The sequence below is a fragment of the Ceratina calcarata genome, unplaced genomic scaffold (assembly GCF_001652005.2).
Source record: "Ceratina calcarata isolate Rehan_Ccalc_2016 unplaced genomic scaffold, ASM165200v1 scaffold255.2, whole genome shotgun sequence".
NCBI lineage: Eukaryota > Metazoa > Arthropoda > Insecta > Hymenoptera > Apidae > Ceratina > Ceratina calcarata.
In genome coordinates this window covers 870,719-887,857 of record NW_017147567.1, presented here as the reverse complement: position 1 = coordinate 887,857, position 17,139 = coordinate 870,719, and the positions used below count along the sequence as shown (strand labels likewise).

Sequence of the window (17,139 nt, the reverse complement as noted above, 5' to 3'; positions counted from 1 at the left end):
CATGCTATTCCGATCTTGATTTCTATGTAATACTAAGTTAGTGAGCAGAAATTGTGAAAAAGAAATGACTCCCTTTGGTCTAATTATGTATTTCGATAACTAGTAACTTTTTCTGTGACAAATCTGATGCTGAAATATATAATAGCTTTGAATGACAGTAAATCCCATTTGTAGTAGTTAAAGTATCAGAAGAAGAAGTCAAGGCGTGAATGTTTAAACCATTCGCGATCTCCTTTAAGATTTCACCCCAATTGGGAACGGGACGAATTTGCTTTTGCTTTTGCTAATTTTTCACCCCAGGAATCTGTCGCCACAATGGAACGGTTTATCTTGCGTCGAGTCTGCTCGCGAGTCTTCCATGGTGGCACAATAGGAATTCCAAACGAGCTTAGAGGCTTCCCCCAAGGCGAGCTATGTACACGTCTTCCCGTACTACTATTTGTGCTCGCGTCTCTATTTACTCTGTTGGCTCGAGACTCGCGCCGTGTCAGCTTATCACCGGTAGAAAAATCAAAGCCGACGTCAAAAATACAGACACGGACTAATCGGATCGATCGTTTGCTTTTGACAGACCGATCGCAATCTCTGCTGACGAAACTTCTATTCTGATGTTATGATCGTTTTTCGTTGGTTCAGTCCCGGTCAGGTAGATACGTTTTACAGATACGTCGACGCGACACCGTCGTGGGCGAAACAACTGCACGCGGACCTGCCCGCAGGTACGACGGTCGTCACCTTCACAGCATGGTCACCCGTTTCGAATTATACCAGCACGTGCAGGATAGTGATACGCGTACGAGGTGAGTTCGTTCGCCCGAGGACACGCGACGAGATCGTTCGATACACCGTGCCCTCGTAGAAAGTACGTTTACAGCTGAATCCGCACTATCCACATCGGGCCGATTCGTATTGGACCCGTATTGGGCCAGTATCTCATCCATATTGAACCCGCATTGACCCCGTGTGTCGCTGAGACATCGAAATCCAGAAGAATCAGTGCTTCAATTTGTATTATATGTATATTATTTTATTATTAAGGAACTGATTTTCCTCAGCGGAAACGGTACAGAACCGATACGGGTCCGTTACAGATTGGTCCCGTTACGAATAGTGCGGATCCTGCATAAAGCAGACCGACTCGGTTGAACATTGCCGTTTTAATCGCATTCCAGTATCGCGTAACGCGTGAAATGAATGGCCGCAGATATTTCGAATAGAAACGTTGTGCCGTCGGTATTATTTGATCTCGGCGCATGATTTACGACCGTTTAAACGGCGGATAATAGCGTGCAAAGCGAAAACAAAGAAATGGTTCGATCACATATCATCCCGCAGTGAGGCTTTTCTCACGTATCCCTTTGTTCGTACAATTTTTTCACTGCCTAGTCGCCATGGCTACACGAAACGTGGCCTCATAATTCTTCATCTCGATCGTTCAATATAACGTCTCTATTATTAATGTCAGCCTCTCGAATGTCTCTCTCGGCTCGTACGAAGCTTAGCCCGCGCGACGGTCCGTTTTATCGAGTTTACGTTTACGTGACAGCCGTGTTTGCCCCGTGGGGAACGCCAGCTAGAAGAGAATGCGCCGAGATAGATTCTATTTTTCCCCCGGATGCTAAGCAAAGTGGATTTTGACAGATGCTCGAATCTTCTAGAAAATCCCAAGGGATTTGTTCGATACTATTTATAATTTTTAAGAATATTTCGTAGAAAAGAGAGCAACGCAGCAAATGGGTGCGGAATCAAAAGCAAGCCGTCTCGCATTTTCACGCGAGCAACGCCCGTTTAATTCGTACCTACTCGGGGCGACGCTCGTAAATTATGAGGGCGGCCACAAAGGTCGGCATTGTGCCGCAGAAGCAACGATTTTCTGCTCGCTCGGTTTATTTCCACCGTAATGTTTGAATACCAGAATCACTATTCCTAGTTCAGTTAAATTCAGGCTTTGTCTGTTACCAAGCGAGGTACAAGATTTCTTTTAACATAGGCCACTGCACAAATTATCTACAACAAAAACATTCATCGAACGGTATTAACGAACAAACATTGGTGGAACAGCCGCGGTTCCAATCCACAGTCGAACGGTGCAAGAACGAGTAAACGAGGAAAGAACGTAGCTGATCAAGTGGGAGCAAGAAACAGCGGGAAACGAATAGATCGTCGTCGATCGACTCTGTAATAAAAAGGAGGAACTTTTTTTCCCGAGGAACGAGATCTCTCGATCTGTTTCTGAACCGAGTAAAACCGAAGTTCGCTAAAACCGAGTGCACTTAGCCGCGTCCCGGTTAATTACTCATTCCAAAAGTTGGCGAAACTCCGTTTAGACCGGTTTGCTTCTTTGCCGGGTGGACAGCAGAGCTGGACGGATTCGAGCCCGGGCCAATATGCAATTACGCGAAACGCAACTGCTGTTGATCCAACGGCAGCCGCCCGGATTGTTAATCGCTCGATTCACAGTCCTCTTCCTCGGTCTGAACGTGAAACTTTCCCGGTGGACTAATTAGGGCGATTAAAGAGGCGGCGAACGTTGCTGATCGAAGGTAACGAGTCGCCGGAGAATGTATCTAGCTTCCTCCACTGCCAGCGAGTTTGGGGTCCTCCAAGACATTGACACAGTGTGCCGATGCTCCGGAGAAGAGGAAACAAACAACAACATAGTGAGAGAAGACAGGACCTGGTGGGGGCTTCCTGGCAAACCGTACTGAATGTCTACGTGTACAGATTCGCTGGTACCGAAACGAATGAGCCGACAGTGGACTTTTATGGAAAATTAATAAAAAGTAGACAGTAGATTAAAGAAGTACTTAATATAAAACGTATTAAATACACAATAGTCTGTTGTTGCAGCTAGAAAGACCGGGAGACCTCTGACTAAAACGTCGGAATTTGTTTATCATGCCAGTTGATCGTATTACTGTCCGCAGACACGGAGAACCCGAAAGTTTCAACGTGCCCGACGTCCTTTGAAGTGCGGCTAAGCCCTGGCGAGCGAAATCGCTTAATATTCTGGCAGGAGCCAACGTTCACCGACAATGTCGCCGTCGAACGGGTCTACAAAACGAGGGTGAGCAAACGACATCATCGTACCCGAGTCCCGGATAATCCGCGCTGTCTCAGTTCCCGACCTCCACCTCTTCGCTGCATGAGATTTGTCCCTCTTTTCGTTCTTATTCGTACAGAGCATTTCTCATCGTTATTCGGGGAACAATGATACACTTTTTGAATTTAAACGCCATAGGGGAAAGCAACGCAGTTGAGAATCATTGGTCCTGAACTACGATGATGTGACACAAGCGGATGACACATTGTAACAGAGTGCGAATACTTTTCGCTGGCACTGTAATTTCCACGTGGAAACACCGTTCTCACTGCCGATTCCTGGTCCCAGCCTAGAGGGGATAAGAATCTCGTTTCTCTTCCCCCGGTTCTTCTCTCGGTTTATTAAAACTTCCACTCTTAACGATCGAAGTTACCAATCTGCCGGTTTCGTCTGGCACTCGCCATTAATTACCTCGCCGTGTCTCGGACATAGGAAATAATCGAGAGACCAGAAGAGCAAAGAGGCCGAAGCTTCTGAAGAATTAACTTTCCTCCGCCCTCTCGTTCTTTTTTTCGAGTTCCTCGCTTCTTGGCTGGTTTTTCGCGCGAGCAATGCAGGCGTATCCCGCAGCAGTTGAAAGAAGTTTGAAGTCGATGGTAATTAGCGAGGTCGGTCAGTTCTCGAGCACACGTAAGCGACACCACGATATATATGCTATATCGTACCTACGAATTGGACGGGCGATAATTGGCCAGGCGTAATTGGCAGGCTTCCTCCTATGTAATTAATAAACCCGGGAAATTGCTAACTCATATCGATTAAACCAGCACCCTTACCGGCGTCCAGAGGGTTAAAGAGAGAGGGTGCATTGAAAGTTAACCGGCTTGTATTGGCTCGCGCAGGAACCTGGACAACTGATGTACCCCGGGATCCACAACGTGCGCTACATCGCTTCCGACGCGGCCGGAAATCGAGCCGAGTGCCATTTCTCAATACACGTGCGAGGTATGTAACGCGTATCGCAGGCACGGTCAATTGTGTAGCGTACGTGTGACACAGCCTTCAGCAGGAGCTTAAATGGGGGATGCGTTAAGTAGTATACACGTTTTATGAACTGGCGAGTCGCTACGCGAGGTAGGGAGAGTTAGTAGAGTAGGGAGGAACGAATTGGCCGTGCCTGGAGAGCACCGTCGAGCGAGCAATCGATGATATCGAGCCGCGCCGAATAATTTCGAGAGTAATTACTGGGATGTGGACATCGCACGGCGAGAAGAACATTCCTGTGTCTGGCTGTACGTGAAACGAAATCAGCTTTTTTTAGATTCGGTGTGAAAAGTCACGGAACCGTAGTGTAATCAATGGTCGGAAGTTCCAGCTACCAATCGGGCGACCTTTTAATTAACTTGGGGTAATTACGCCGGTTTAATGAATTCGATAGAGATTCCATAAAAGTTTCGAGTAGATGGACGACCGCCTAATCGACGGGCGACTGCGATAAGGAAAAGAAGAGTTATGATTCCGTCCTGCGGTACGAATAGGAATTTGCTCGCTGGTACCATCGATTGCTCGTGGAAAACGATTAATCCAGAACTTATCTAGCTTACCGTACATTTTCAGAATCGGAGCATCGACGAGATTCCGAGGTGAGCTGAAAAGGAGGCCGTGGTTAACTCGTTAGGTTGAGTTATATCTGCGGGCTTTAAGTTATAATTATGGTCGCACGGCTTCAACCCTTGGCGATGATTTTGATAATTGAGATGAAGTTGCGGTAACGCGTTCGACGGGTATTATTTACTGAATGTGGTGTATAAGTTAGCCTAATTAGCGCCTAATTAATCAGATAGTACACGTATCTCGATTATGCTTCATCGGATCAATTATTCGGCCTCATACCCGCACGCCCTCGTCATTGTTATTCATTCCCTCATCGATCCGTTCGAACCTTGTTATTGCGAACTTATATAAAATATAAAATCGAAACTCGCTCAATTAATTCATACAACAAAGCTTCTACTATACATATATCTTCCTCTTTCCTAATTGAAACGAACGGGAACGTATGGCCGCAATGGAAAAGAACGCGCTAAATGCACTCTTGAAAAAATATCCCAAACCCATGCCTGTCTGGATTTTAATCAGGTTGCACTTTAGACTATGATTTTTGAAGATTCTCTGGTTTCCAATCCTGCGTCAACATATCGATCGACGGTGGTCAGTTGTCAGTCATATGACAAGCGAAACGATTTTCAATCGCCAATAAGTAGTTAACGAAACGCCAAACGTAATTCAATCACTTTTGATGTTCGTCCTATTTTAAGGATGTATTGGCTATACAGTTAATCCCAAAAGTTTATGTACCTTAGAAAAACGCATTTCCTATAATTAAAAATAGTGCACTTTTCTTCTAATTTCGATATTTAATGAGTTAAGTATGATTATTTGGCATTTTATTGATGTTGACAAAATCCGACCATTCCAGCGTCGAAACGGCGAACTTTTGGAAAAAAATTTTGTTTTCTCTCAATAACTCCTAAACTGGTGGAGATACAGGAAAATTGCATAGAACCGTTCTTGTAGAGGACGACGAGATCTACAATTTCTGTATAAAAGTTCGTCGCTAGCATTAATATTTAACGAGTTATTGACGAAAAACGAAAAAACAGTTTTTTGCAAATTACTCGTAAACTATTGACGCTAGCGAGAAACTTTTATACAGGAATTGTAGATCTCATCGTCCTCTACAAGAAAGGTCTTATGCAATTTTCCCGTATTTCCAAGGGTTTAGGAGTTATTGATGAAAAACGAAAATTTTGCCAAATCTGAAGGGGTACCCNGTACATGCAAATTTTAAGTCACTATAATTTTTTAAAAAACCCATGAATTGATTTAAAATTTTGCAGGTAGCTTTTTAATAGTAATAGGAATCTATAATAACAAATTCAACATGCTAGCATTGTTTAAATATATAGTCTATACATCCTTAAATCGTAGAATAAGGCCCTTGATGACTGGCCACTGTTACACCCCGAATGATAGAAAAAAACAGTCGGGAATCCTTAGTTAAACGATATCCCGATTGTAAATCGGCATTCAAATTTGTTTCGGCAATTTAGCCGCAGTACTACAGAAGAAGGATGCTGATGTGTCCCGGGAGGCCGCCGCAGCCGATACCATCGACAACGTACGGGGTGAGCGAACGCGATTTCGTTGCCTCGGTCGAGTTGGAGAACGGCAAGACGGTATCCGTGTATCCTAATTCGATTTCCAGTGGCAGATACCGAGCGGATGCTACCTGAGGTACACGAGGATCTTCTCCGGAACGTACGCGGTTCAGAACTATCACGGGCAGAACGGTTATCAGGAACAGTCGAGGGCGGCTTATCACGAAGTTCATCCAATTCACGGGGGCCAAGGTCGAGCCCAACTGCCCGTTTCTTACCCCCTGGGAGACTGTAAGTTTTACTCCACATATAGTATATGTTCCATTACTGGTTTCTGTTATTTCGCCGATTGCATCTTCCCTCCAGTTGATTTCATTGTCCGATCGTACTTATTCTACCGGTTCGATAGGAGGAATCAGTTCCTGGTTTAATTCACAATGTCCCAATTTTTACTTAGCTCCGAATTTTTAAAGCTCAGGAAGCGTTTTAATCATATTCGTCGCGATGGATTAATTCGAATAATTTACATACAACTTAATGAATTCCGGGATACTGTTTTCTCAGCTTCATTTATTCGCGACGCGGCCGAGTAAATCTAAATGGGACCATTTATAAATGCCGTGACCGTTAATAAAGTAAGCCGTCGTCGCAGCATCCTCCGAGATATGAGGACCGGGGTCGAGTCTCTTTTACTTGCAAACGTGTCTGCCCCAGGGAATACGGGTCACGGAGTAATGGTCTCATTACAATTACAAATAATCGCTACGAGTTTCAATATTTAATACCGACAATAACACAAATGGCTGTGTTTAACGAACGCCATTCTGATTCCTCCGTTTCTTAAACTCTCGCACTAACATTTTTAAGGTAGTGCCGCATTTTTGGGTTTAATGTGTTTGCGAGGGAAAAAACGGCGCTAAGACGTCGATTTGACGCGATGGGTTTCACTCTCCTCCAACATTGTATTTTCCCACACGCAAATCCGTGAGCGCTGGCGCCTACGGCACGACGATGACGTGTATGCGCGTACAAACACTCGGGCAATCGGCTGCGAAATGAAAGAGTGCGAAATCCATTGTGCATCGAGTGGTTCACTGCGCCGCGGTACACTCGCAGTAGCTCGCACTACCCCGCTAAATGATACGAAATAGTACGCGCGAGAATCCATCCAGCTCGCGCGAATTGCGGCCACTTTCGCGGCCCCGATTCCGTTTAACACCCGTCGCCAGCCTCGATTTTCCACGTAACGCGGTCGAAAACTCTTTCGGCTCTTCTAAATACAATTCGTGGTTTTAAGTGCAACACACATTAGGATATTCATGGTAAATGTAGATTTGTTTAAAAGAAGATTTGATAAGCCTTGCGCAGCTGGGGGGATATCGTAACCAATGAGGTACTACCGAAGTGCGATTATTGCTAAACTAAAAAAGATTCGATAAATGAACGAGAGAATCTTTCGAATGCCTGATGAATGAATTACACTTGAGTATTTAAAAGAAATTCTATTCGCTATGAAGGCAGACACGCCTGGGAGATGTTATTAAAAATAAAAAGGCCGGGAGGGTTGATACATTCGACATTTTTCAGCCGCTTCATCATTTTTCACGGCTCGCCTCCGAGCGACGGATTACGTCGCGTTTCTCGTTACCGTCACCCCCCGAGGCCGTGTTTTTCACCCGGGCGACGTATGAATATATAATACAATCAGAGCCGATCGGTCTCGAAGCCGTTGCGCGAGGGACGCTGCCCGGGAAATTAAATTCTTGGATCCTGGGGAAAGCTTTTAAACCCGTCGATCCAGGAGTCGCACATTGTATCTCATGCGTCGACGCAGATTCCGTCTTCATGGGAAACGCGAGGGCTGTAATTCGGACGGGTAATTAGGAATTAACGCGCGCCTGGGCACACGTTAAATTGGTCCGCGGAGATTTCGCTGAAATAGGAAGCTCGGAGGGAAACGACGCACTTGGACGACGATCTCGCAAGTGGCCGAGTAAATTCGGAAACGAGACCAGGACGAGAACGACTAATTTCGTGGCTGACGAATTAACGGAGCGTTTGACAACGGTTAACGGGTTTCTTCGTACGAAAGGATGCGGGCGTAGTAACGGCAGCGACTCGTGGCGTACGAAATACTTGATACGTGCTTCTGCTGTGGCTGTTGAATTAGGGGACAGACGCTACGGATGGACAGTCGCTGACATTGCATTACCCAATTTCGATATCTCATTCAAAATTCATGACGTAATTTATAATCGTGTATAAAATTATAAATAATTAATTATGCAGATTGCAATCGCTTGAAGCAATTAATTGTTTTATCGAAGATTAATCCAGAAAGAAATACGGACAATCTAGTTGAGTCCGTGTGTCTGAAAGATACAAGAAGATTGATGGTACTTACCTTATAGATTAATGATCGTGTCTACGGAGAAAATAGGGTTATTCCTTTTCCGTTCCCGGTGGAAATCCGGCCCCCAAAAATAATGAACAGAAGGGTAATAGTAACCTTTAACGAAAGATTCTGGAAATCAGGTCGTTCGCACCGAGCCGGGAATTTCCCTCGTGGTAACTGGTTGCTACCTACGTGACAGTCATGCTTAATTCTGTCTATTATTTAATTTCATCGTCAGTTATTTGAATAACGTCGACTAGCGACGGAAATTATTTAAATTACTCGCTACTAGCTGGAATGAAGGGGAATTCATTTGAAGCCTCGCTGAACGCGATTGTTGGAAATCCTTGGAAGGATTTATCGGCACCGGGGTTTAAGTACTTAATTAGTCTGCCGATCTTTGCGCAAAGTAAATCATTTATAGAAAATAAAATACGAATTTCCTTTGTAATTTAAAAAATCATCAACATTTTGCTGCCTTTTGTGTGTCTTTCAATTTGTATACTTTCTGTACATACCATTTCTAACAATTTTTATGACATTCTGTCTTTAATAGCCTGAGAGAAAATTAGAAAAGGAATTTCTGTTCAGGTGGCGTGCCGATAATTAAAACCCCCGAAATTTTATTCGTAACGCGCGAGATCGCGAGAACTGCGCCAAATAAACGAGAAACAGGCGACGCGACGTCTGGATAATCCTTAACCTCGTTACGGTACTATTCCGTCGGAGTTTATGTACCACCGACGGTCGTTCGGCCGGTTTTAATGAAATTTTAATGAAATTCTAGATTAACGTCGATGCGTCGCGACACGCAACGTGACGTCTGCGAGATTAACGCGTACAATTTAATATCTATGTTAGAATCATAAATGAATTGTTCATGAATCCGCACGTTCATTTAGAAATCGGAGATGGCGAGGTGGAAGCCTGCGGACCCCGACTAGCATCGAGCTACGTTGGAACCCCATTACATTGTCTCATTGTTAGCTCTGAGTATTCCTTTCTTCCACAACATGTAACGCAATCCTATGAAACGAATAGTACTGAAGGAACGAAGTAACGAAGAGGAGAAATCCTTACAAAGAGATTTTTCATGGCTGCATGAAACGCTGCACTAGCGACGAATAGGAAAATCGCAAATGAGCCCATTTATTAATTTTCACAACCATAAGCGAGTACTTTTAACATCTCAGATCCTTGCAAGTTCATTTAATTCTGGTCCCTTCTTTCTATTTTTCCTCTTGTATATGTATGTACGAGCTTTAAATAAAACGACACAAGCCAGTCGCCATTAATTTTGTTATGGACAATCGTTATACCAAAAACGATATACCGGCTGGTAGGAAATTACGTTTGGACCAGTCAACTCGTAACACGGAATATCAATAATTAATGTGCTCGCGTTTTTCCTCGGATACGGATCATTTACATTGTCTCGCTGAAGGAGTCATAATTTCCCGTGGAACGTGCAGCCCCGGTGATCCGTGCAAACGGGAGCTAATGCACCAATTACAGGAATACTCCGCTTATCGTGTTACGTTTAAACGTTCAGTCGTTAAATAAGGATGAATATATATTAAACGATATTTCGCATCGCGGATTATTTGATCAGTTCGTTATTGAACAAGAATGTTTTTATTTTTGCATGTTTCTATTAACTGGAATGACAATTATAGAGTCGATATTAACGATATCAATTAAACGTGCAAAGCTCTTGCCGTTCTTCTTTTTACTCTCCCTCAATCTTGTATTTTCAATTAAGATAATTTTAATCGCGAGAGAATATTAAATGCTTAATTTTCCGCTAAAAGCGGAGATTATTAACAATTCGTGGATTTAATAAAAAGAGAAATGAAAGTCGCACGTAGCGTATGTATCAGATAAAAACATCGTTCGCCGGGAAAATTCTTATTCCTGGGGCTTACCCAAAGTCCCATCGCGAATGTGGGCGCGATAGTAAACAGGGGCGAACGTGGGACGACAAACGTAGCCGATATTAAAATCTCAGAGACAAGGAATAGCAATCGATGGGGACCGAGTCTATATCGAGGAAATATTTTCGACCGGTGGATTATTTAAATGATTTCCAGGTGTTTTTTTTTAAACATTTTCCAACTGAAAAAATATCTGGGGAACGCCATCGATACGGAAACCATTCGCCTGGCTCAGATATTAGTTTGTCACGGACAAATAAAAACTATTTCAGAACGGACTCGTCTGTGAGAGGTACAGCTTTTTGCTCCTCTCGCCCAATAATTCTGTTATTACTTCGTAAACCATTAATAACTATCGATGGGGATTTAAACAATAAATGGAAAATGAATACACGCCTTTAGACGATCTAATCAACTGAAGCTATTTGTGGAGGATTGAAAGGATCAAACGTTTTTTTATTCGCGGTCTAAAGACAAACGAAGGGTAAAAGTAAGAAGCGGGATCGGGGGCTTCGGTGATCGTTCAATTATGGAAGACATACCCGGGGACAGTGTGCGAGCTGCGAACGATATCGATCGTTCGAGCTACCATCCGGCGATCGGAGTTCTAACATGAGGCGCGAGAACCAGGAGAGGAGCACGACCGACGGAGATCGACCGCTGATCCGAGTAACCCGCCACCGTTATGCTGAACGTCGTGGCACCCGGAAGACTCGTCTTAACCTTGCAATCGATCCCGCCGTTCGTCGTGGAAAGCATATTCGCGTTAACTCTCGCGATCCTCCTGGCGCTGCCACTGATCCTCCGTATCCAGCACTCTTTAGTACGCATTTCGTTTGACTAATTATTATTCTGATGTGTCGAACGTATTGTAGAATCACCGTATGGAATTGTTTACGTACTCTTGTGACGTTAGAGAAACGAACTAAGGGAGTAAAATTGGCCATTAAATTGGCCAAAGCTGTGGGTTTAAATCATTCGATTTAAGAAAATTTGTATTATTGTTTGGACTGAGGTTCATTCTGGGGGATCCTGGTCCGTATAAACTTCATAATTTCCGATCATTCATGTAATTATTAATGTAACAAAAATGCTACACGCTGTAGCTGAAGATGGCTGAAGCCTCAAGCCACTAAACTTAACAATTCCCTTTGTATGCGATATATTTCTTTACGAAGGAACGAAGGCAGATTCTCTGAACTCTCCAAACAATACCAGAGTTCATACAACAGCTAATCCAATAAAAATCCTGACTTCGTTCCTCTTGTTTGCGTACACCATCGGAATATTCAATAGTCCACGACTGGCGCAGGATGAGAACCCAATGAAAGCGAAGACGAATTGGCCGAACCGTGCGAGCAACTTGAAGAAGATCGAGCGAAGCGAGGATCGAGTGGTAACCCATTACCCAGTGTCGACGTTCGACTCAGCTTCCAGCTCCAGTGCAGATCTACTCCTGAGCACAGCGCGAAGAACGATCTCGACACCGATAATACAAGCCAGCGGGGATAACGTGAGGGTATCGAGGCACGAGACCGAAGGGAAGACGGAAGGGACCATCAAAAGACAGGATATGCCTAAGCAATCGTCTTCGTTTATCGTTACTAACGCCGAACTGCCGATCGTCGATATATCCGCGTTCGATTACGACGCTTACCGATATAAACTGATAGAGGCTGCGCTGAGGAAGCAATACGACGATTATCAGCCGCCTGGAGACGTCGTTTTGAATTCCATTCATTTGAATAATAATGATTTCGTTATCGGCGTCAAGCTGAATGATGATTATCATCATAGTCTCTTTGACTTCGTTGAGGAGTATTACGATGCCACGAAGGGGATGAGTAAGAGGGAAACGGAGTATATGCATCCGTTGGATCACTTTTTAGTAAAGGGTACTCAGAGGCCGGAAACCGCTGAGAAGGAAACGGAAACGAAGCGCGTGGACGTAGCTGATGCGGCTGATCAGGATGAGAAATCTACTAGGATTTCATTTTACGATGATACTATCGTCGGTGGCTCGAGGAGACAAGGTAAAAGGGAATTGAGTAGCTAGAGATCAATTCTGTAGCGCAAGTGTCCTGATTTCTACTCAGCTAGCCATGATTTCGCTTACGATTAACTTTTATTTAACATAAATAACGGATGGAGACACTTGAAACAATTGTCACGTGTGGTACTCGTATAGTAGTATATTTCTGATTATTTTTCATTAAATTTCATACGCTGGAACTGTAGAAATTAAATATAAAAAAATCACGAGAATCAAATATCGAGGGGAACTCGGCTCAGAATTTGGCAAAATTCAAAAATTTTTTTAATGAATTGAAAAAGTTCTCACATGTTCCACTTGTTCTTATGATATTCAGAATTTTTTACACGTTAGATTCCGAGAAAAAAAAATCTGAAAGATCCAAACCCTTCCAATTTATTATAACTCAAACACACTTGCACACTCAGTTTTCCCGCTAGCCTGTCTACTTTTCACCTCTACAAACAATTACTCATTGGCAAAACTGAAGAGACGTGTTCCAACATACGAATTATAGAATCTTCAAAACGCGACACGAGGCCGAGGCCATCGAGCGGCAGCGCGGAGTCCTCAGCGTCAAAGAAATCTTTGCCTCACCGATCGTCAGGCAGGAAGAGCGCAACGAAGTTCTCGAGGACAAATTCCAGCACAGATTCGATCAGTTCGAAACGGGAAACATACCGAGGCTTGCGGACACGCCAGGATAAGCACGAGATACAGTCTTCAGCCGACGGGAACGAGAGGGAATCGATGAATTACACAACCGTCAGCTCGATCGACTCTGAAAGCGGTCTCAGCGTCTCCAGTAAGCAGCGCGATCATTCGGCTCGTTCCCGCGATTCCTCCGTAGCGTCGAAAAGTCGCGACGAATCCGAGAAGCTTTGGCTGACCGGAAACACGCGGATGTCCTTCAACCGAAAATACGGTGCGACGTCGAAGCTATCAGAGGCTAAGAAAAAGGACAAAACGACGAATAAGCAGAGCAAGCAAGCTCTTCCTAGAAATTTCGAGAGCCATCAAACAGATTTGGAAGGTCCATTGGACAGGAATTCTAAGAAGGAATCAATAAAAATGAATGGTCAACAGTTCGGGAGGTTGGAGGCCATCCAGAGCGAGACAGAAGAGTTGCAGCCCAATTCAATGGCTAACTTATTCATACAAGATTTACCTGCTGATTCTTTTAGACGTTCGCAACATTCAACAAATTATTTATCGAAAACATGTTCGTCTAGGATGCAATCATCGAGGGTAATGGATCCTTTGTTGGGAGACAGGCAACAGAGGCTATTGACGCAACCTCGAATATCAATGCATGAAAGGAACGTGGAAGAATCGAGGGTCAAACAACAGGATAAACTTAGGGCACCTAAATCACGAACTGTCAGTCCCCTAACAAAACAATCAGCCTTGAAAAAGGAACTATCTTCAGAGGCGTTTGCATCAAAGGAACAGCCTGGCAACGTGCCAGTGGACCCCTGCAGGGAAAATAGTGAGCGGAAAAAGGAAGCTTCGAAGGAAAATATCGAATTATGCAGCAACTACATTAAGAAGCAAATGGATCAGAGGAGAACTGGTTCTATGAAATTAAATTACGAAGGGCCTCAATGTAAAGTAGAAATCGAAGGGAAATCGTCGATCAAGAGCGAGAGCCCTGTAAAATTGAACGTCCATGGAAGAAGATTGACGTCGGGGTCATTTCGTTATAAAGGTGAGACGACAAAAATGAATGCCAGCTCGCCAAAGGTAGCATCAGATACAAGGAAAACCACGTACGAATCGAAGAATAAAGAAGAGCATCGAACTACGATCGATGTAAATTCTGGAGAATTGAACTCGTTTGGAAGGAGACCCACGTTCGACTCGTTGCGTAATATGGAAGACAGGAAACATCAGGATAAAGCAGATTCTGATAAATTCACCGCGAATGGGAGAAGATCCAAGCTGGATTCGTTCCGGAATAATAATACAGAGGATGAGAAAATGAACACGGAACGGCATCAGAGGAAAATGAAGGTAAACTCCGCGAGATTAAACGCTCCTACGAAATTGAATGCGAATTCGCTCTGCGACAAAGAGGAGGGGAACCGCGTTGAGTGTGAAGGGAGGATCGAGGTAAATAATGAAAAATTAAACGCGTTCGGAAATAAGGAGGGGAAGATGAGTATTGAGAATCAAGGAAGAGATGCGAGATTGAATGCATATGGAAGAAGAGCGACGCTCGACTCGTTTCCTAGTAAAGACAGGAAGGAAGAGGAGAGGCTAAGTGATTTTAATCGAAGGAGGGCATCGAGCGCCATCAGGAATCCAATATACTCCAAAGGCAACGTTTCCACTATAGCTAAATCGCGAAGTTTGCAACAGAGACCTGCCACAGGTTCAAAAATCGACACAGGACTGTTGCATGCTAACGCGAGGTCGTTGGAAATCGGAGGGGCCAAGTCTTCAACTCTTTCTGAACTTTCCTCGAGGTTTGAAAGGAATCAGGGCAAAGAGGCCGAAGCTGACGATTTGAAGCTGCCTAGGCAGGACTCGAAAGCGGGCATCGCGATGCAAGCTGGATTAAAGAAATATATAAAGAAATTGAAGAGAGTGCTGTCCAATCAGGATAACGCGGACATCGGTGAATTGGCATCGTTAAGCTTAACCGACGCCCTTTTACCTGATCTTGAGTCGACGCTGTCATCGGTCGAAGTAGAGCAAGTACAGAATTTGTTGTCTATGGCAGAGAAGAAGTCCGAGTTGATAGAGAAGAGTAGTGGGTTAAAGAGCGCTAGATTAAAGAAAACAGTGTTCTAATTCCGTTGTCTAAGTTATTTTTATTAATTATTTAGTACTTTTTTACAGCTGGTTTGAGTATTATTGGCAAATTAGCGAATAACATGATCAATTAAGTTGTTCATCGGGGTCAAAAGTAATGGTGTTTCAATAAAGGGTATTTGCTTTGGGTATGCATACAAATTATCGCTATCCATTGTGCATACGCGCGTTCCATAATGCTATTAATTGCGAACGTTCCCGCGGAACAAATCACTAACACGTGTCTACGTCGCCTCCGCCCCACCTCGTTTGGCTCGTGTAAACCGCGTTTTATCGGTCATCTAAAATTCCGAGCTGTAAATAATTCTAATAACCGCATCGCAGTTGGCGAAACGGAATTTACGACGCGAGTCAAACCGCGATGTCGTAGTCGTCGTCGTTGTTTCGATTAATTTTTCAAGCCTTTCGAAGGGCTAAGCCGATACCGAGAAAAATCTTGAAAATTATTAGGGGACTCAACAACGAACTGCAAACGGGCTAACAATAAAACACCTCTCTGGCCATACGTCATATTTTTTACGCTGGATAAATGTCGAACATCGAGCGAGGAATTCTTATTGTTTGTATGCCCTGATATTTCATTTTATTTAGAAACCAAGCCGGGGAACGGTGCATTTAAGTTACGAAAGGGTACATGGACTAAAGCACTCGCGTCGACAGATAAATCAGGAAGGATCTACGTATATGTTTGAGTTATGGACTGCTATAATCGGATATCAATCGACGTCCGATGATTTACTGGGTGAAAAAAAAAATTTAGTGACCGAACTCCACCGTGCTTGTAATCCATTCGGTTTGAAATCGATTTATTTCCATGGTCGACGAAACACGACTAGATTGATCGCTGCCAAGAGAAGTAAAAATGTCGACTTTATTTATCAGATGCAGCTGATAATTACTCACTACGTCAAACGCAATGGACATGAAATCTAATTTCCCTGGAGCTCGTCTAAGTCATCACACATTTCATTTGTATTCAAATGATTCTGTTCGCAGATCGTCACTCGAGGCAGTATCAATTCCAGCAGCTGCGGAATCACCAGCTACGAGATTCCACGAGGATAGGGAATACTCGTTACGTCAGTAGAGGACGAGTCGAGACGAGGATTCTACCACGACGTGGCAAATGCTGCGCGTAAAAGAGAGAATCCACTTTCGTGTCACCGTTGCGTATCATGACAATCATTGCATTCTTCTGTTCCCTTGTTCGTCCCAAAATATCTGACAAATATTCCAAATTAGCAATCATTATCTAAATAAATCATTGAATAACGTGACTGTAACGTTTTTGTCACAGTCCGTAACCTATGTGTTACATTGTGTGTTACAGCGCATCCAAGGCTTGATTGCGCTATTGCAGATGCAACGACGATACGTTATAATATTCAATATCGATACGCAATGGTGATACAAGTAGGTAAACAGCTGAAAAGGGGAGAGGGTGAAATATGTCGGGGTGGTCGCGCTCGTGACGAAGTAGCCGAAAGTTATTTAACTATGGAAGAAAAACCGGTTCGACTAGAATCGCGCATAAATTATGTCAAGAGCCCGCGCGCCAAGGGGTGGAATGAAGAAGGGTGGGCGGTACTAGTTCGCGTTCCTCGCTTTAATTAAGTTTAATTAAACCCGATCGATTTCGCGGCGATCTCCGCGATGATCAAAAAGGAAACGGAACGGTATTCTTTTATTCAACGACTCTTGCCTCTTTCGCTTTTTAATCCTTCGCGCGGAACAAATTGCCCTTTTAGGGTAAAAGC

General features: G+C 43.9%; 1 protein-coding gene across 1 annotated transcript in view; it reads left to right on the top strand.

The window, feature by feature from the left end:
• LOC108623181 (fibrillin-2) overlaps positions 1-16,521 on the top strand; it is a 52,196-nt gene extending 35,675 nt beyond the window's left edge. Inside the window, exons 15-21 of the mRNA XM_018021505.2 lie at positions 664-800; positions 2,928-3,067; positions 3,946-4,048; positions 4,661-4,686; positions 6,157-6,231; positions 6,312-6,495; positions 16,379-16,521. Coding sequence (XP_017876994.1) covers positions 664-800; positions 2,928-3,067; positions 3,946-4,048; positions 4,661-4,686; positions 6,157-6,231; positions 6,312-6,495; positions 16,379-16,521 — 808 coding nt within the window. The remainder of the gene's footprint in view (positions 1-663; positions 801-2,927; positions 3,068-3,945; positions 4,049-4,660; positions 4,687-6,156; positions 6,232-6,311; positions 6,496-16,378) is intronic.
• Positions 16,522-17,139: the final 618 nt, after the last annotated feature.